Here is a 21,216-nt window from a genome sequence, read left to right on the forward strand (position 1 = left end):
GGGAGTCATTTAAAATGATGATGTAGAATAATTATTCATTAATGTGAAAAAGTGTTCATTCCCTATCGACAAGTGAAAAAAACTGGCTTTAAAACCAGTGTACGACATAATCCTATTCATGTTTTAAGAAGTTAGTATGTTTACATGTGAGGTTTGATATTTTTATACACACAGCAAAAGACTTGGAAGTATACACACCAAAATGTTAACAGTGGTTATTTCTGGATGTTTATAGTTTTTAGTTTAAACTCACTTTTATAGTCTAAATTTTCTCTAATTAAAATGTATTACTTAAAAACTTGAGATGCTATCTACAGTTATATTACTATAACTCAAAATGAAGAATTGTGTTCAAACCAAAAAAAAAAAAATCTAGTTCAGTTAAATTAATGTTACTGAAATACTATGGAAAAAAAATTAATACATTGCCTGAATTTTACCACTGTCAACCAACAGTTGTGGTGTCACTAAATATTATCATGATAGATTTTGAAAAGAGCAATCAGAAATGGAAAGTGACGATGGATGAAAAGATAAAACTGATGATTTCTCTTTCTCCTCAAAATTTGGTACTCACCAGCACTCTGACTCATAAAAGGTTCTGGATGAGAGATTCAGTCTTTGGTCAAAATATAAACACTGCTCCAAGGAAGCAGAAGCTTCTTAAGACAGCACAGATGTAATCGAACACACATTGAACTTGGGAATCATAAATAACAGGTTTGAGTCCTAATTCTGCCACTTACTACTCCCTTGACCATGGAATGTTTTTCATGTATCAAAACAAAATACTACTTCTTTCATAGGGTTGAGATAATATGAATGGACACTGATCAACTGATAGGGTAATACTACCGATTATTTTCACCTTATTATGAAAGAGTTCATTGGGTGTTTTTTAATTATGAAATATTTCTAACACAGTAAAGGATAGAGAATAATATGATCAACACTCAGTTTATCAAATCTTAGCATTTTGTCATATTTGCTTCAGATTCTTTTGAACAGAATAAATGCCCCTTTGTATATCCTTCCTCAATCTTTCCCATTTCCTCCAAAGAGAATCATTATCCTGAACTTAGTGTTTATCATTCCCACTCATGTTTTTATACTTACAATTACATAAACAAAACCAATATGTTGCATTGTTTTGCATTTTCAAATTTTGTAGAAATGGTATTGTATTGTATGGATCATTTGGCAACTTGCTGTTTTCACTTGTTTATTTTTGAGATTCATGTTTATACATTTAGCTCTAGTTCATTCATTTTAACTGCTCTACAGTATTACATTTATTTACTAGACCACAATTTATTTATCCATCATTCTGTTGAATTTAAGGTGTTTCCCCCTTTTTTTGGCCAGCACAAACCATGCTGTAAGTAGTAGTCTAGCATACTAGTATACATAGATTTTCTCCAGGTTATACGGAACTGTTGGGCCAAAGGGTAAACTCATCTTCACTAGATATATTAATTTACACTTGCACTAGCAGTGTATAGAAGTTCCCATTTCTCTACACACTAACTCTGGAGACGGCTAGATATTAAAAATTCAATGCATGACATCATTAGTCATGGAGGAAATGCAAATTAAACCATGGTAGAATATCACTTCATACTTATTAGAATGGCTAAAAAAAATACAAACTGACAATATAAAATGAAGATGAGGATGCAGTGCAACTGGAATTCTTGTATATTGCAGACAGAAATGCAAAATGGTATAGCTTTACAATTCAGCAGTCTCACTCCTAGGTATTTACCCGACAGAAATGAAAACATAAGCTCACAAAAAAAAAAATATGAATATTTATAGTGGCTCATATACAAGTTTTTAATTTTAATGCAATCAGATTTGGTTAGCAGGTATGGATAGAAATGAAAGTTGAGAACTTCTGAGGGCAGTTTGCATTGATGAGAAATATGCTCGCCTCAGCAAAGATCACTCCCAGAAAAATCGGAGTGCATTCACAATTATCTTGTAAAAGCTTAGCTATTATATTATAGGGCAAATCCTGGAGATGATGACTACATCAAGGATATGATTAATTCTAAAAATAACTTACAGATTCCCCAGGGACATTTATCCTTGGAAACCAGGAGAATCTTCAGCAGTTTTAAATCCTCCATCAGTGACCAAGAAAAGGTTCTTTGGAGGACAATAAATATATGCCTTGGAATACGGCAGAAGAGAAATTACTGTAGTCATATAAAATGCAGGATGGCCAATTAAATTTGAATTTCAGATAAACAATGAATAATTTTTGCATAGGACACAGTTATACTAACATTATTATTTATCTGAAATTCAAATTTAAATGGATGTCCTGTATCTGTATTTGCTAAATCTGGCAATCCTAAACTGGCAAGACTTTTGAATTAGATTATCTTGTTCGATTTAACTTAGCCTTGAGAAGAAATTCAATTACTTGAGCAGAACAATCATTTATTATATTTCAATGGAAGTTCCATGGGCTTTTCAAAATAGAACTTTTCAAATTGAATTCTGCATGATACAGACTACAAAATGAAAACAGCTTCATAATTATGTTAATGACAGATATCAAAATTACAAACAATGCCCTTCTTACTCTGTTGAAAAAGATACATAATGGGTCTACATGAATAAAATTTTTTTGTGCTTCTCAACATGAAAAACATCATTTGATTTTATAATAAAATTTAAAGGATAAAAAACTACCTTCCTACTCTGGGAAAACACTAAGCACGTATTTGTTAGAAATTTCTCTTTAGTGCAGACAGTGTTCTAAGAATCACTCAAACTTTACTAATAAAGAATGCCATAACATATTCTTCTTTTCCTGTAATGAGATAAAATCTGTGTGTAACCTCATGAAATAATGGGAGAGGAAGAAGAAACAGGGAGAGAAGGAAGAATAATTCATTGGCTTAAGAATATTTTAAGTTGGGGATTATACTGTTAAATCTATTTTACAATTTTCAAATGATACTTTAATCTTATCACTTGTGAAAAGAACTCCAGGAAGACTTCTCTTAAATGTTTAGCTTTGTACCTGAGGATCACTCATAAAAAACATACAGTAGCAATTCAAAAGTAATTTTTCTCAAACACCATTTTTGACTACTATGTGTTTGATACTGGATGAGGCACTTCATGGGATACACCTATGACCAAGGAGCACTTAAGTAATCCTCTGTAGGGTAGAAAGATAATGCACAGGTAAACACACTGCAGGATAAGTTGTCAAATAAAATAATAATAGATTGAAGAAAAATGCTATGGGAACATAAAAGAGGGCAATATTCTGTTGGTGGTTACAAGTCAGCAAAAGCTTCATGGGAAAGTAGCTTTTGAGATAGCTCTGGACAAGCAGGAAGAAGAGTGGTGGAAGAAACAGAAGGAACAAAAGGCAGAGGTGGACAGGTGCATGGTTTGGGCAATGCAGGAATCAACCTGCTTGACCTGGCTCCTGCCTCATGTCTACTTTTGCCCTGCTCATTTTCACCAATCTCTGCCCCGCCTCCCCCCACCACATCCTTAGAACACTATACCCTCCTTTGCTTTCCTTCCATTTGCCTAGCTAATTCCTAATTTGTCCTGGGGTTCAATCTGTCACTTTCTCTGCAAAGCCTTCCCAGACCACCTTTGCCTTCCAACTAGCTGTGCTCTGTATCATCTCATGACACACCATAGTTTCATATGCTTATCACACACATGCAGTATTAAGAACTGCTTAAAAACTGTTCAACATCTACCTCATTGGGTTATACATTCCATGAAGGCAGAAGACAAAGACTCGTTCTGTTTTGTTCACAGTTGTGACTCCTTGGCCTTAGTATAATGCCTGTCACATAGAATATATTCAATAAATTGTTTATGAATGAATCCTGGCAATAGGTTGTATGTATGGTTCAATACACATCTGAATGCTTTCACAATGTTGACAATCACATTAAATTACATAGCTTAATCTGTATAGATTTCCATAATTTAGAGCAGTTTCATAGAAGACATAGTATGCATTAGTCTTTAAAAAGTGCTGAGTACAAACATTCTTTCTTAGTGAAGGAAAAGGAAAACCAGAAATTTAATACAAAACAAACAATACAAGCACATCTGAAAAACTAAAAGAGAAAACTCCATAATCTTTAAATAACTTAATTTCATAGATAGCACCTTCCATTTTAGACAGCACATATTAAAGACTATCTTTATACTTTTAATTTTCTTGATCACATGCAAGAGCTATCGTTTCAAAATATTTACTTACTAAACTCAAAATTACTTACTAAACTCAAAATACTTGTTTTATGAAAATGTACACCCTTTATGACTAATATTTAAATTGTAATAGCTAGACCATATTCACTTAATTTCATAATCTTACCAGCTACAAAAATAAAAGGATTTTAACAGTGCTTATATTTCTATTCAATGAATATATAATTTTAGCTCCCTGTAGCAAGAGCTCAATACTTCATTCTCAAATTTATTATATCAATCAGGAGGGACAATAGTCAAGGTGACAGTTATCCCAAATTTATTGACTTGTTACTGAAATAAATCATTAAAATATCAAATATATGAATCTAAGCTTGCCTGCTAGTTCCAACTGGATTCAAATGACACATTTCATTCCATTTTTATAATTAAAAACTGTAAATATTTTATTTTTTATTTAAATAAAGACTGAAGAATACACTGAAATGTTGTCTCATGAAATCTGGTTTTCCAACTATAAGTTACTGGCACTTAAGACAAAAACAATCACTTAAATGAAAACTAAAAATATAAAGCCTATGTTTAAAACATGGCCTTTATTAATACTATCTGCTGAGCTCCATTTTTATTTTACATTGTTAACACTTCTGCTTTGCAAAGAAAAGACAGAAAAGTGCATTTTACAAGAGTACTTTTTTGATTTTAATTCTCTGCAAAAATGGAAGGAATCTGAATCACAAGTTCACAATGTGCTAAAATAAAATTAAGAAACAATGATTTCAGTAAGCTATGCCATCACCAGTGTTTAGCTCTGGCTTTGTTCTTGTAAATCAGATCCTGATATACAGTCTAGAGCATCTAGGTTTTTAATCTACAGCATATTAAAGACAGAAAAAGAGGTTTAAAAAACCCCTTTCAATGTACAAACATGAATTTAAAAATTGATTTTAAAAAATCACCTTTTTACATAATGTATATGCAAAACTGCTTTAAATACATGATTTTGGAAGAATTATTTACAAAATGTATCAGTCTGTGGGACAATTCACAGACAAAGCACACATAGTTGCTTTACTTAGTTGTTGCATCTCAACTTTGGGAGATATAAATTTATTCGGCAGTATAGCAAACATAAAAACTGTGACAAAGTATCTTAAGGGCAACCAAAAATTTGATCCTCAGAACAGTTTAAACACTAGGACTGCCAAAGTTTCTAAAGGAGGACATGCTTTAATGATCCAGATGCCCATTTATAGTTCTAAACTGTCTGAAGGACTGAGACAAGCCCCCTTCAATCCAGGGAAGGCTGCTGGACACAACCTCCTGTAAAAGGGACAGCTGAGAGCTACTGTCATCCAAAGAGTGAATTAACCTAGAATTTTGTTTTTTTCAGTTTTATTAATATTTTTAAAAATACATAAAAATACAACATCCAATGTCTGAATAAATATATTTAACAAGTTGCAAGATAATACCTTATTTTACACAAAATTTTCAGCTTTAGAAATTTTGTTAAATAACTTCATTGTTGTTATATATTTCATTTTTGTCTTTTTGTAACAAAATAAAAACTCTGAAATTACATAGAAAAAAGACAAAATATTTTTGTCAAGGGATAAGATAGTCCACTGAAAACTTATTCACAATTCCACTGTAAACATTAATAAACATTAAAATATTTGCATAATTGTGTGCTCAAAAATCCTATAAAAAGTGGAAGACTTATTACAACTGTAGTTTTCAGTCAACTACACTTCCTTTCACAATTTATTTTGTCCCATTTACATCTTTAAAATTGGGCACACTGCTAAACAAATACTTTGGCAGTTCTAAATAGCAAGTGCTTCCACAAAAATAAAAAACAACAACAAAAATAAAACACAAAATAAACCCCCTACTCACCAAGTGTTCAAATACATCTTAGTGAAAGTGCAGCAATAACTATTCAGCTGGATAATATTTTGATGTTTATCATGTGCACCTGCTTGTCTATGATTTCTATAACACCTGAAAGCTTTAATATACAATTTCAAATTTACTAAGTGCCCTTTTACTATATTCACAAAAAAATGAAAAAAAAAAAAGGGAAAAATTATGACAAAATGGCAGGCTGCCTAACCTTCAATTATTAATCAGCTTATTTTTTGCAACAGGAAGAAAGAAAAGAAAAAGGAATAGATATAATCCAGCCTGGAAAAGTATACAGGATGTACTTGGCAATGTCAAACAACTGAGTGTTTTCTGTGGTTGTATTTCAGGGATTTGGAATTTATGTCCATGGCAGCAAACTGCTGGGAAGGCAGAGAAAACATTTATCACCTGCATTCTACAGCAAGTACATTTTGTGGGGGAGATGATGATGAGGGACTCATTCCAGTGTCTGATGAAGCAGATGACATGGAGGCTCCTGCATGAGACACTGTGGAATCAAAACAACTATGTTAGACTCACAAGCTATTGCACAAAGATACCAAGTCAATTTCATAAAATAAAATTCTTAACACATTATTCACTTCAATTATAGGCCTCTTAAAATGTTGCATGAAGGAACAACAAACTGCCAGCAAAAACTATGTGTGCCCCAATTAAGTGGGATCAGTCTTTAGTCAGTAAGTAATTAGTAGAATAATCTATTACTAAATACTCAAAAACTCAAACAAGGGACCATAAAATATAAAGTCTAAAGAGATCTAAATTCTTAACTCCTTACTTGGAAGGTCCCAAGAAGGAATTCAGCTTGTCCCAAATCAGAAAGAAGGGCAACCTGAGATAGGACCATAAGAGAATTCACTTATCCAGGAGAACTTCCTATAACCACCTAACCACTGGCTTCCTATCTTTATTCTGCCCCAACCCACCAGATGGACACAACTTTCCCAATAAGCAACAGTACTTATTCAAGGCAGGTATCAGAATCAGGGGGATCATGTGAGTAATTGAGAAGAAATCCTCAAATGGCTTTAAAATTAACTTGTCAGGAGGGCATAACACAAACTAAGGAGAACTACTCTATGCAGTAGGTGCTTTGCCATTTCAGTTTTGGTTTTTTCTTTCTTTGGAAAGCTCTCCTGTGTTCTGCTAACATTTTCCAAATTGTCCTATTTTACTTAAAGTTTTAATTTTTGTTCATTAAAGTACATCTATATGTGATATGTGTATACTACCAATATGACATGTAACTTCTTACATCAAACTCTTATATGTATGCCAGAAGTCACTTAATGTCTCAAATAGTAACTCACTTCATAATACAAAAAATTAAGAATATAAAAAAGGGAGTAAGACTACAATAAAAATCTTTTTAGTCATCTGAAACTCATAGGAAACTGACCCCAAAGCAGTTGAGCGTTCCCTGAAGACATTTAAATGCATTAATTTGCTCTTTTCTTCTTTTCATGTTTAAGAGTTCTATAAAGACTTCTTGCAATTTACAGTTTTTAAAGAAAAGGACAAACATGGAAAGTCTAATCTCTTTCCATTTGTCCCATCATATTTTCAGGAAACAAATGTTGGACCACTTCTCATCCACTAGGATGACTATTATTTAAAAAAATAGAAAATAAGTGTTGGCAAGGATGTGGAGAAATTAGAACCCTTGTGCATTGTTGGTAGGAATGCAAAATGGTTCAGCCCCTTAGAAAGCTTGGCTGTTCCTCAAAAAGTTAAACAGAATTAACATATGACCTAACAATTCCACTCTTAGGTCTATACCCCAAAGAACTGAAAATAGAGATGCAGAGAGATATATGTACATGAATGCTCATGGCAGCATTATTCACAATTGCCAAAAGGCGCAAGCAACCCAAGTCTCCATCAACAGATGAATGGATAAACAAAAAGGGGTCTACCCATACAATGAAATACTGTTCAGCCATAAAAAGGAATGAAGTTTTGATACATGCTACAATATGGATGAACCTTCAAAACATTATGCTAAGTGACATAAGCCAGATCAGATACAAAAGGAAAAATATTTGATGATCCACTTACATAAAATATCCAAAATATATAAACTCATAGATACAGAAAGATTAGAGATTACCAGGGAATGGTGGGAGAGAGGGAGGAGTAAGTAGTTATTATTTAATGGGTATACAGATTCTGTTTGGGGTGATAAAAGTTTTGGTAATAGATGGTGCTAATGGTAGCACAACACTGTAAATATAATTAATGCCATTGAATTGCACATTTAAAAATGGTTAAAATGGCAAACTATGTTATATATATGTTACCACAATAAAATAAAAAAAAAAAAAGAAAAAAAAAAGAACTGTTGGACTTGTAGTACAATGGTTTGAGACCATGTATGACACCAGTCATTACAACAGTAATTCATTCCCCAAATCTCTGCAAGAAGCAGAAAACTCCTCTCAATATGATCAAGCCTATCAGGTAATTATCTGTTCCATATATTTTTTTAGAGGCATCCTTCCTGGAGCCCTATCTTCCATTTCATCCTATTCCTGGACTAGTTGCTTTCTAGGCCTGATATGGAATGGTCATTGCTAGAACTTAATTTTATCATCACCTTGAGATTTCCTTAAAAATTGTGATCTGAGAAACCTTTTGCTGTCCTAAGTCCCATCTTTTTCATAAGTGCTTTTATATGGCAAGCCTTTAAAACCATCTCTTTATCCCTAGGGTTCTGAAATTTCATGATGTGCCTTGGTGTGATTTTGTTATATGGGATACAGCGAGTCCTATCAATCTTCCAGTGTTTATCCTTCAATTCTGGAAATTCTTCTTATTTCTTTGAGGAAACCTTACTCCTCTGCTTATCCAGTGCCCTTTTTATCCTTCTGTTCTGGAAATTTTTCTTAAAATATTTCTTTGAGAAAATTTCCTCCTCTGCTTATTCAGTGCTCTCTTTCTAGGAATTCTGATTCAGAAGTTAGACCTCCTGGCCAGATCCCATACCTCTTATGTCTTTTCTCCTATTGTCTTTCTGACTTTTTATTGGGATTTCTTCAGCTATATTTAGCCATCCCTTAAACTGATTTTTGTTTTTATTCCTGCTATCATATTTTTAATTTCTAAGAGATCCTTTTTTTTCCTAATTTTCTAATTTTTCATATCTTGTCTTAAGCTTATATCCTTTCCTCTATCTCTGGATATTAAAGTTTGGTGTTTTTTAAATATAGTATACTGTTTCTGTTTTTTTCAAAGTTCCTTTTAATTCTCTTCTTCCACCTTGATTGTTGTCTTTCATGTAGAGATTTTCCTCAAATATATGGTCATCTGTGGCTTCCACATTTAAGAGAGGGAGATTAAAAATCTGACTGGAAGCTGTGTGAGTCTGCGGAGCTTTTCAAATTTGGGCAATGCATATGCGGTGACTGGTCAATATCTACGTAAAGGTCATTTCTCTTGGTTGATGAGTTTCTCCAGAGTAGAATCCCCCAAACTCTTCCAGAAATGAATATAAGCCTGGCTGCCAGCTTTCAAGGTACAAGAGGATCAAGATCTTGGGTTGAAAAGGGATAGATTCAGTGTACAAACTTTCATTCAATCTCATTATTTTTGGTTTAGCATTCAACCCTTATCTTCATCCATAACAGTCTACAAGCCTACTGATTCACCCCACCCTCTGGTAATATAACCTCCTATTATCGGCAGGAGTTGGGAACAGGATAACCTAAGATAGGAGTAGAGGATACAATTGCTGTTTCCATTTTCAAGGAACCTCCATTTTTCAACCTGACTAAAAAGGTTAAGTGTGCCTTTAATTCCTGAGCCTTTCTGGGATCATATTAATTGACTTGCTTCTGGTTTTGTCCCACGGCAACTTAGGTTTTAGTATTCTCTCATCTGCTGGGACATTCCCTCTGCTTCTCAGCTCCCAGAAACAAATGCTGTTGGCATTTCTTATATGCTATTTATAGTCTGCTGCCCCATTCTCTTGTCTTTATGAGTACAGGCCTTTTAATTACCTTTATTGTTATTTTAGTGGAGTTTGGGATACAGTAGTTATGAACATGTCCGTATTTAACTAAATGTCAATCCTATACATTTTTAAAGTCTATGTCAGACACTACTCTCTCATTCACTCTTTGATTAACCCAAATTAATCTCTCTTCCCACTGAACTCCTTTACTTGTTAATTTCACTCTTAGGGCCCTCTTCACACATTGTCCCACTATACATTAAGACCACTGAGAGTAAGGTCTATATCTTACTCATCTCTAAATTTCTGCCACTTGGCAGAGGACCTAGCATATGGTAGGTACATGTTAATGTGTTGAGCTGAACTATCTTATATGGTAGTTATTCATTAAATCACTTATGAAACCAACAAGATAACTGCCTTGGGGATAAGTCTATGCCTTATCCATTATGGTGAATCACAAAACAACAAACAGAGTGCCTGATAATAGGAAACCAGTAAGTGTTTGCTGGGCAAACAATGAATCTCAGAGACAGTAAGCTCTTCTTAAGAACATACTACATTTAGTAAAATCAAATATTTCGTAAAAAAGTTTACATTTCTTTTCAAGGATCTCATTCTGCTTAATTCAACTGTTGACCCACTCACATCAACAATACCAACAGAACAAAACCTAAGAATTTAAAAACAACAATTAACAAATGTTTAAATGTACTATATTCAGTAGACCTGGCATCGTGGGACGGAGAACATCTTCTTGACCAAAAGGGGGATGTGAAAGGAAATGAAATAAGCTTCAGTGGCAGAGAGATTCCAAAAGGAGCCAAGAGGTCACTCTGGTGGGCACTCTTATGCACACTTTAGACAACCCTTTTTAGGTTCTAAAGAATTGGGGTAGCTGGTGGTGGATACCTGAAACTATCAAACTACAACCCAGAACCCATGAATCTCGAAGACAGTTGTATAAAAATGTAGCTTATGAGGGGTGACAATGGGATTGGGAAAGCCATAAGGACCACACTCCACCTTGTCTAGTTTATGGATGGATGAGTAGAAAAATAGGGGAAGGAAACAAACAGACAAAGGTACCCAGTGTTCTTTTTTACTTCAATTGCTCTTTTTCACTCTAATTATTATTCTTGTTATTTTTGTGTGTGTGCTAATGAAGGTGTCAGGGATTGATTTGGGTGATGAATGTACAACTATGTAATGGTACTGTAAACAATCGAAAATACGATTTGTTTTGTATGACTGCGTGGTATGTGAATATATCTCAATAAAATGAAGATAAAATAAATAAATAAATAAATGTACTATATTCAGAGTGACAAACCCTAAATTTTCTAAAATTATAGAATATAGATTTGACAAACAAGGGGAGAAATTATAATACAATTACCTTCTCTGTCTTTCTTTTTTAATCGTTTTCTCCTCCTGTCTATTGTTGCAACTTCAGACTTCAAAGACATGTAATATTTTCTGATTTCCTGTAGTTTTTCTTGGAGAAAAGAGATTCTTTCTGTACTGTTCATATTATCTAATTCATCTAAAAGGGAAAAAATTAATCTGGATTTTTAAAAAATTCTATGAGAAAAAAACATGTCAGTTCTATCAAAAGCCCAACTCATAAATCAACAACAGCCTTAGTTGATTAGAATCTGCTTTATTAAGCTAAAGAAGGTTCAACACACAGGAAGTCTTAAATTTATGAATAAGAGTTCTTTACATACCCAATATTTTCTATACAGAACATGTTACTTAAGTGATCAGAAAAAACTCAAGAAAACATAAACACGAAGCAACTGGATCTATAATTGTGGTATTTATCCAGTTTCTTTATAATGATCTTTCTTTATATATTAGTTATTTCTAATTGCCAGTACTAGAAAGGATGCTTCAGTTTCATTGATTTTTCTAAGTCACATCTTACTTCTTAACTGGGGGTCTTCCTTCATCAACAATGATGAAGTTAGTGTTATCAAAAGACACAGATTTAGTCTTGAAGGCCCCACCTTAATCAAGATGGCAGCGTGAGAAGCTTCAGGGCTCCATCTCCCACAGAAGCTTCGAACAACCAGCAACAACTGGCAGAAACATCTTTCTCAAGGCTCCAGAAACCAGTTAAAGGACTGCAGTAACAGGAAGAGCACCGTTATCAAGAAAAAGGCTACTTAAAAGCAGTAGGATCTCACGGCACCCTGGCTGGCCTCTGCCACACCCCTTTGGCTGGCACAGAGGCAGCCCGCTTTCCCAATGCAGATCTCTGGTCCAGGTTCCAGAGAGGGCAGAGGAACCCATGTGCACATGCTGAGAGCATGTGTATATCTGGCCCAATTTGTCTGGTGGTGGCCCGAGGGACTTACCCTCCCTGAAGTGGCCTTATGTATATAGAAAGTAGCTCACAAAACTCTCCTATTAGTGGCTGTCTGAGGCAAGTGATTGCTGGCTGTAGGTCATACAGTACAGTGCCAAGGACTACCCAGGCCCAAGATAAGGCACATGCTGAAAGGGGACAGGAGCGCTTCTCTAAATTCATTGCATAGATAAGCCCTGAAAACAGGGAAAGATGTTTTCTTTTTGCCCTCCTTTTTGGGGGGGGGTGGGTTGGCTCCTGTCATTCAAAGAAAGATCTGTCAAAAACACACTAGCTTGACACACAAGCTAAAGGAACAGATGCCTCAGAGTCTAAATTTCAGTAATAACTCACTAAAATATCAAAATATGCAGGTTCAAGAAAAGATTACAAAACATACAAAGAAACTGGAAGCAATGGCCCAGGCAAAGGAGAAGATTAAAGCATTAGAAATCATCAATAAGGATGACCAGACCTAGGTCACATCAGATAAAGACTTTTTAAAAATGGTCCTAAATATGCTCAAAGAGGTAAAGGAAAACATGGACAAAAAACCAAATCAAATAAGGAAAACGAGAGATGAATGCAAAAAGAATATCAGTGAGAGATGGAAATTATGAAAAGGAACCAAACAGAGCCAAAGACCACAGAAATAGAAATTAAAAATTCCTTAGAGGGGTTTGCTGGTTTGAATGTATTATGTCCCCCAAAACGCCATTATCTTTGATGTAATCTTGTGTGGGCAGATGCATCTATGTTGATCAGATTGTAACTCTTTGAGTGTTTCTGTGGAGATGCGCCCCACCCAACTGTGGGTGATGACTCTGGATAATTTCCATGGAGGTGTTGGCCCGCCCATTCACGGTGGGTTTAAATTAAATCACTGGAGCCATATAAATGAGCTCACAAACAGAAGGAATCAGTGCAGCTGAAAGTGACATTTCTGAGGAGGCGCTGCAGCCTAGAAAGGAACGTCCTGGGAGAAAGCCATTTAGAAACCAGAACTACAGAGCAGACGCCAGCCACGTGCCTTCTCAGCTAACACAGGTTTTCCGGACACCATTGGCCATCCTCCAGTGAAGGTACCCGATTGCTGATGTGTTACCTTGGACACTTTATGGCCTTCAGACTGTAACTGTGTAACCAAATAAACCCCCTTTTATAAAAGCCGATCCATTTCTGGTGTTTTGTATCCTGGCAGCACTAGCAAACTAGAACAAGGGGTTCAATAGCAGATTGAAGCAGGCAGAAGAATCAAGGAATTGGAAGTAAGACAACTGAAATCATCCAGTCTGAAGAGCAGAAAGAGTAAAGAATAAAGTGAACAGAGCCTAAGAAACCTGTGGGGCACCTTCAAGTGCACTGTGGGAGTCCCAGAAGGAGAAGAAAGGGGCAGCAAGAATATTCAAGAATGTTCAAAGAAATCATGGCTGACAACTTGCTAAACTTAACAAAAGACATGAATATACACATCCTAGATGCTCAGCAGACTCCAAATAGGATAAATCCAAATAGACCCACAAGGCGCAATGTTATAATCAAACTGTTGAATGCAAACGATAAAAAAGAGAATTCTGAAAGCTGCACGAGAAAGGCGGTGTGTCACGTACAAGTGAACCTCAATAAGATTAAGCACCAATTTCTCACTGGAAACCACAGAGGCAAGAGGGAACTGTAATAACATATTTAAAGTGGTGAACGTAAAAACTTGCCAACCAAGAATTCCATAACCAGCAAAAACGCCATTTAAAAATGAGGGCAGGATTAAGACATTCCCAGATAAACAAAAGCTGAGGGACTTTGTCACCATTAGAACAGCCCTACAAGAAATGCTAAAGGAAGTTCTGTTGGTTGAAAGCAAGGACACTAGAAAATTGACTGAAGTCACATAAAGAAATAAAGATCTCCAATAAAGATAATGACATGGGTAAATATAAATACCAGTACTATTATATTTTTAATTTATAACTTCCCTTTTTAGTTCCTACAGGATCTAAAAGGCAAAGACATAAAATTTGATGATAAATCAATGGTTTGGGACTCATAATATATAAATATGTCATTTGTGACAAGAACTACATAAAGGTGGGGTTTGAAAGAGTATAGGAATGAAGATTAGGTATGCTGTTGAATTCAAGTTGGTATCAAAGCAAATGAAATTGTTACAGATTTAGGATATTAAGCTTAAGCCCCATGGTAACCACAAAGAAAATATCAGAGAATATGCAAACTCATAGAGACAGAAAGTAGAGTACAGGTTACCAGGAGTGGAAGGCAAGGGCAATGCAGAATTAATGCAAAATGAGTATAGGGTTTCTGTCTGGGGCAAAAGGGAAAGTTCTAGTAATGGATGGTATGAATGTGATTAATCGCACTGAAGGGTATGCTTGGGAGGGGTTGGAATGGGAATTTTAATTTTGTTTATATATTTCCACTATTAAAATAAAAAAGAAAGAGATATGACAATTATATGCAATGCATGATACTGGATGGGATTTAAGAATGGAGAAGAAAAAGCTCAAAGGGACATTGGGAGAGAAAAAATTGGGAAACAGAATGTAAGTTTTATAACAACGTTAAGTCTCTGGAAGTTGATAATTGTACTGGAGGTGATTACATAAGTGAATACCCTTGTGCATAGGAAAGGTACACGGAGGTATTCTGTGTTCAAGGATTATGATACATGTAACCTTTTCTCAAATGTTCAGAAAAAAGGAAGGAAGGAAGAGGAGGAAGAGGAGGAAAGCAAGGAAGGGGAGAAAGGGTAAAGGCGATAAAAATGTTTAAATTTGTGGATCTGGGTATCTAGAGGGGTTGGGGTATGTTGGAGTCCTCTGTATGGTGTTTATATTATTTTTGCAACTGTCCTGTAAGTTTGAAATTATTTCAAATTAAAAAGTTAAAAAGATGCAGATTTGTATTTAAGGTAAGTGCCAATTATTAATAAGAAAATATTTGGGATATCTAAATACATGAGTTTGTTAGTCATTATTTCCTACTTATTAACATTAATCCAAGTTGATATTTTAAGATATATTCCTCTTTACAAATATACATTCAAGTTTTCTAGAAATTTCTTACTGAGTTGAAAGCTCCACTTATACGTCCTAGGGGATGAATTTGGGTGTTTTTCTCGGTGTTTATCTTTTTCTCCATCTTTGATGTGGGGGGATATTCTTGCAGGAGATCGTGCAAGCTTCTGTGGCTTAGATACACTAAGATGCTTTATTGGAGTACATTTACTTGAATTGTCTAGGACAGGAAGATCTTCACTATCACTGCTTTGTCCTATAATAAAAAGAGTTGACTCAGAAATTATAAATGATTAAAATCTCAAATACCAAAATGCAACATATCCAGCAATTATTTCTGTAGGACACCAAGAAGTATAAGTGCACAAATGTGCAAAGTTTATAACAGTAAACAAATTAGGAGACAACTAAATGCCCACCAATAGGGAAATGGTAGGAAAAAAAAAAAATTATATACTACTGAATATTTTGCTAAAGTTGGTAAAAGGAGTGAACTAGAGTTCATAAGAACTGGCAAAATACCCAATACATAGTTAAATGAAAAACAAAATTATACAATAATATGTATAGAATTCTCATTTATAGCTTAAAACATAAAAACAACCCATAAACCATATATGTGAAAAAGCTAGGAAAAGATTCTGATGTAAACACATCCAACTTTTCACATATAATAAAATTCAAGGAGCTATTTATTTGCAATTCTGCTCCCCCTTGTCACCAAATTAATACTAAGAGATACTGTGGGGTTTCAATTAATACAAAATCAGAATTCTCTTTCAATTTTATGTCCTTGTTTTCAAGCCCCACACCCTATGTCCCATCCTGTTCACTCTCAAAAGCCAACTTTGCCTTCAATCACAAAGGCAAAGTTGAGGGTTACATACTCAACATCCCAGCCCCTCCCTACCTGTACCTGTCCTAATTGCCTTTTATTTATTTATTTTGGTCTCAGAGGAGATTCTGTTTTAAGCATATTAATCTCTTCACCTATGCTCTTGAAACCTACTCTCACCTCCTCTGGAATATCCCACTGTTAATTATTGATGTTCTTTTATCTTCAATTTATTCTTTTCCCAGAAACTACCAACATGCTTAGGTCTTTTACACACTCAGAGAGAAAGAGGGAGGAAAGGAGAGGAAAGTCTTTACTTGGCACATCTTTCTCCTTTTTAGGGTCAAATTTCTTAACAGAGAAATCCCTTGCTACCCTGACTTCTATATATGGAAGTATTTAATGTATAGAAGCTTTAGACTCTCAAACACTTATTACTGGTCTAATTTGACAACTGTATTTTAATCGTACTTGAATATCTTATAGCATTTGGAACTTCTTTCTTATTCAAATTAAATAATGTTTACTATTTTAATTTATCTCTAGTCAGTTTCTACTCTATTCTTCCTGGCACATATAAAGGGATATCTCACATTACTGTATTTTTGGTCCTTTTTCTTCTCACTTTTCAACTGTTGCAAGGCAATCTCATCTTCTTACCAACCTGCAGCAACTGTCTTTTAAAAACAGACTTCCTCAAAACTCCAGACTCCTATTTCTGCTGGGAACCCAAAACTCAACATTCCCCAAATTATTCTTCCAACAACTGCTGCTATTCCTATATTCTATATTTCAGTTAACCAACTTCTCATATCTAACTAATAAAAATAAAGTCCTAGTGATTTTATTTCCCAAATCTCTTTAATTTGTCCCTTTTTTCATGGCCTTACTTAAAGCAAAGACTCTTTCCAAAAAGTAAAACTGATCATTTCCTTCCCCTGTTTAAATATTATAAAATCATACTACCTGGTCCAGCATTTTACAATCTGACTCCTGCTACTTTTCTATCCCTCTCTTTCTCTCTCTTTTTTCCTTTCTCTGTTTTTCAATCTTTTTAACTTATTTTGAAATAATCTCAAGCTTAGAAAAAAGTTGGAAGAACAATGCAAAACCTTTTTTTTTTTTCTGAACCATTTGAGGGTAAGTTGGCATGATGCCCTGTCACCCTTGACTACTTTAGAGTATAATTCTTACAAACAAGGACATTCTCCTTGTGTTAACTATCTACTGCTGTATTACAAATTAGCCCAGCACTCAGCAATTTAAAAATACAAATGTTAACTATCTCACACAGTTTCTGAGGGTCAGGAATCTGGGAGCAACTTGGCTGTGTGGCCTAGCTCAGGAACTCTTGGTGAGGTTGCAGTTAAGCCTTTCGCTGAGGTTGTGGTCTCTGAAGACTTGACAGGGGCTGGAAAACGTGCTTCCAAGATGGCTCACTTGCATGACTGTTTGTGGGACACCACAATTCCTCACTGGCTGTTGGCAGGATTGCCCTCAGTTCTCACCATGCAGGCCTTTCCATAGACTGCTTGAATGTCCTCACAACATGGCAGCTAACTTCCCCCAGAACAAGTAATTCAAAAGAGAGTAATGAGGAATTTTCAGTGCCTTTAAGACCTAATCTAAGAAGTCATACATCATCACTCCACTTTTTATGTTAGAAGTAAGTCACTAAGTCCAGCATACACTCAAGAGGAGAGAACGTAGGCTTCACCCTTTGAAGGGAGGAGTATCAAAGAATTTGTGAATATGTTTTTAAAACCACCACACTTATCAACCCATGTAATACAACCATCAAAATCAGGAAATTAGCAGATAAATTACTACCACCTAATCCTCAGATCCCACTCAAATTTCTCCACTTGATACAATGTCCTTTATAAAGCAAGCAAAAAATTTCAGGTAAGAATCATGTACTGCATTTAATTTTCATATCTCTTAAGTCTCCTTCAGTCTGGAACAGTTCTTCTGTCCTTCCTTTACAGCCCAATTACTTTATAGAATATCCCTCAGTTTGGATTTATCTGATGGTTCCTCATGATTAGATTCAAGTTACACATTCTTTTACAGGAGCATCACAGAAGTGACGCTATGTTCTTGTTGCATTCTGTCAGATGGTACATGATTTCATTCTTCCCATTACTGATGAAGTTCACGTTAATCATTCGACTAAGGTACTGTCTGCCAGGTTTATCCACTGTAAAATTATTTTCCCCCTTTGTAATTCCTGCTACCCTTCTAATCTCCCATTCTCTAGCTCTGCATTGTCTAGCCACTAGTCACATGTGCCACTGAAAACTTAAAATGTGGCTCCTTTGAAATGTCTTTTATATAAATTATATGCTCCTTTCTTGGTAATACATGTTCATGGTAACTTAGGATTTCCCTTTCAGCCTTAGAAGTTCTCTGCATATTTTGGAGGTAAAACTTTAATTTGTTAAAATTAATCATATTTATTTCTACTGTATTTTACTACTTAATTTATTCCTTACTGTATAGAAGTTTACTATGTAATCTATTCTATTCAGCTAGATTTAATAATTTCCTTTTCTGTTTCAGTAAGAATTGTCTTTATTTCCTCCGTTTTATAATGGTGTATCATCACCATGATACTGTTTAGAAACCAGCCTTTCAAACTTAAAGAAAAATTTTTCATTCAGAAATGTAAACTTTATGTGCTTTTAACCCACAGCAAATATTATTTTTCTTATATTCAAGATTCCCAAATATATACTTTTAATGGCAAAATAGCTACTATCAGGCCAAAATAAACCAAATTTATTTCAAAACTGACAAAAGTTATCCAGCCAACAAACTGCTGAAAATACTAACACTGCATTAAAGCTAGTGTTCAAAAGCACCAACCTGTTCCATTCTTTTCATTTTTGGCTACAGTACTCGTTCGCTTTGGGGTACGCTTTTGCTTTTTTGCCAACAATCCACCATTTCCATCACTTGGCCTTTTCTGACCTGAAATAAGAAGGCGGCGAAAACTTGAGAAAATAAATAAGGCAAGCCCATTTATTCACCTGTCTACATTTACTTTCTATATGTACATTAAAAAAAGAAAGAAAAGAATCAGGAAAAGCACTTTCCAGATCAATAGCTCCTAAAACTCATAACTAATTAATTTTTGGTTTCAATAGAAAGGCTAATTTTTTTCCTAGAAAGTCCTTACCCTTTTCTCTGGTCTCTCTTTCTTGTACAATTATACTACATGCACTCGAAGCAATGCTGGCTTCAAAACCATTTGCTGATTCCCTCTCACAGAGACCTTCTTGAGACTCTTCAGCAATACTATCAACTTCAATCGTTATGTCACTCTCACTTTTTATACTTCGAGATTCATCTTGACTGAGAGTAAGTGGTGAAGATACTGAAATGTTATGAAGTACTACAGGAGGTAGGGCAGGTGGGATTGAAACAAGAGAATTAGACTCAGAGCTTTCTACCACTACATCATCAAAACTGGTCTTATCCTTTTCATCTAAATCGTCCAAATCTACCTCATGACAAACCAAAGTTTCAGGCCCAATCAGAGGCATTGTATCCTCTTCTTCTTTCAGTGGAGTATTTACAGTTTCTTCAGCTGGACTATCAAATTTTTCACTAGTCAATTCTTGAATGCATTGGTTTGACTCTGCTATTAATGATGGCATTCCCTCATTTTCTGTTTCGAAGTGCTGTTCAAAATTTAAATTTTTCTTTCCCTCAGATCCAATACAATCACTGGTCCTTTCTTGAGATACATTATTTGTCATGTCCATTCCATTCTCAATTCTTGTTTTCTTCTCTGGTGATGACTGCCCTAGTATTTTCCGTTTCAACTTTTTTTCTTTTGCACATTGGTCAGTTTCATCTGCAGTGGTAGAAGAAAAGTCTTTCCTACCTAATGAAGGAAATTCAAGACTCTGAGTTTCTACATGAGGTTCACTTCCTGCTTCATCCTGGCTAAATGATGAAATCTTTATAATTTCTAAAGAAAGATCTTTTGTTTTGTTTCTTCTTCCTTTTCCTTTAGGAGATTTTTCTGCTTCTTTCTTAACTTCTTCTACTTGTTCAACTTTGTTTCCAAAAATTTGTACAATTTGTTCATTCTCTCCAACTTCTAACTTCAGGGTTTCTAAAGGCTGCAATTGAGTCCTATCATTTTCTTTTAATAGATGTGCAATCTTTGGATTTTCTTCATCTAGTTTATCATCATTTAAATTTTCATTTTTTTCTAATTCTTCTTTTATATCAGGAGAAAGTTCTTCATTCATCAAATTCTTTTCTAAAGGGTCTTCTGTTTCACTATCAGATGAACAAGAGTCTGTAAGAGGAAATATTGTTGTATTACAAAGATCTCTATTCTAGTTACAAATGTAATTACATAACAAAAAAATCCTATCCCAAAAACAAAACCCTTAATTATTCTCTGTAGGAATTTCTGATATAAAATAAATCATACATTTTTGCCAAAAATCTGGGAGGAAGGGATTCAAATTAAACTCCATGTGAAAATACATTACAGAGCAAATACAACTGTCTTGATTCTGTATAAAGAGCTATTTTGTAATTTTCGTTAGTATCCTATTTAGGCTACAACAGCTCTTAGAAAAATCAAAGAACTAGTACCAAGATAACAGAGTTAATATGTTAAGTGATTTGACCTGAGATCTAGTAGGTACTGATCAATAAATACGATGACCACTTTTATGGCCTAAGAAAGGATATCACATTTCACTTAAAATAAGAAAGAGATAGGCATTTTGAATTCTCAAAACTTTAAATATTCTTTTGATTAATAGACAAGAACATATAGGCAAGATACCTTCTTGGAAATTATTCCCTGTAAGACAGGAACTATTTTAAATAATAAAGTATGGTTCTAAGATTGTATAGAAGCTCTAAAATATAAAAA

At 34.7% G+C, this 21,216-nt stretch overlaps 1 protein-coding gene across 3 annotated transcripts in view; it reads right to left on the minus strand.

The window, feature by feature from the left end:
- Positions 1-437: 437 nt before the first annotated feature.
- The window catches only part of ARID4A (AT-rich interaction domain 4A), an 87,822-nt gene continuing 67,043 nt past the window's right edge, over positions 438-21,216 (minus strand). Inside the window, exons 13-17 of one of the 3 annotated variants that reach the window (XM_037832625.1) lie at positions 19,492-20,625; positions 19,179-19,283; positions 15,525-15,731; positions 11,490-11,636; positions 438-6,625 (exon numbers count right to left, since the gene is read on the minus strand). In XM_037832625.1, coding sequence (XP_037688553.1) covers positions 6,522-6,625; positions 11,490-11,636; positions 15,525-15,731; positions 19,179-19,283; positions 19,492-20,625 — 1,697 coding nt within the window. In that variant the 3' untranslated portion in view covers positions 438-6,521. Of the gene's footprint in view, positions 6,626-11,489; positions 11,637-15,524; positions 15,732-17,600; positions 17,871-19,178; positions 19,284-19,491; positions 20,626-21,216 lie in introns of those variants that run through there. The other 2 variants (XM_037832624.1, XR_005216316.1) reach the window with 2 other exon arrangements.

The sequence above is a fragment of the Choloepus didactylus genome, chromosome 4 (assembly GCF_015220235.1).
Source record: "Choloepus didactylus isolate mChoDid1 chromosome 4, mChoDid1.pri, whole genome shotgun sequence".
Taxonomy (NCBI): Eukaryota; Metazoa; Chordata; class Mammalia; order Pilosa; family Megalonychidae; genus Choloepus; species Choloepus didactylus.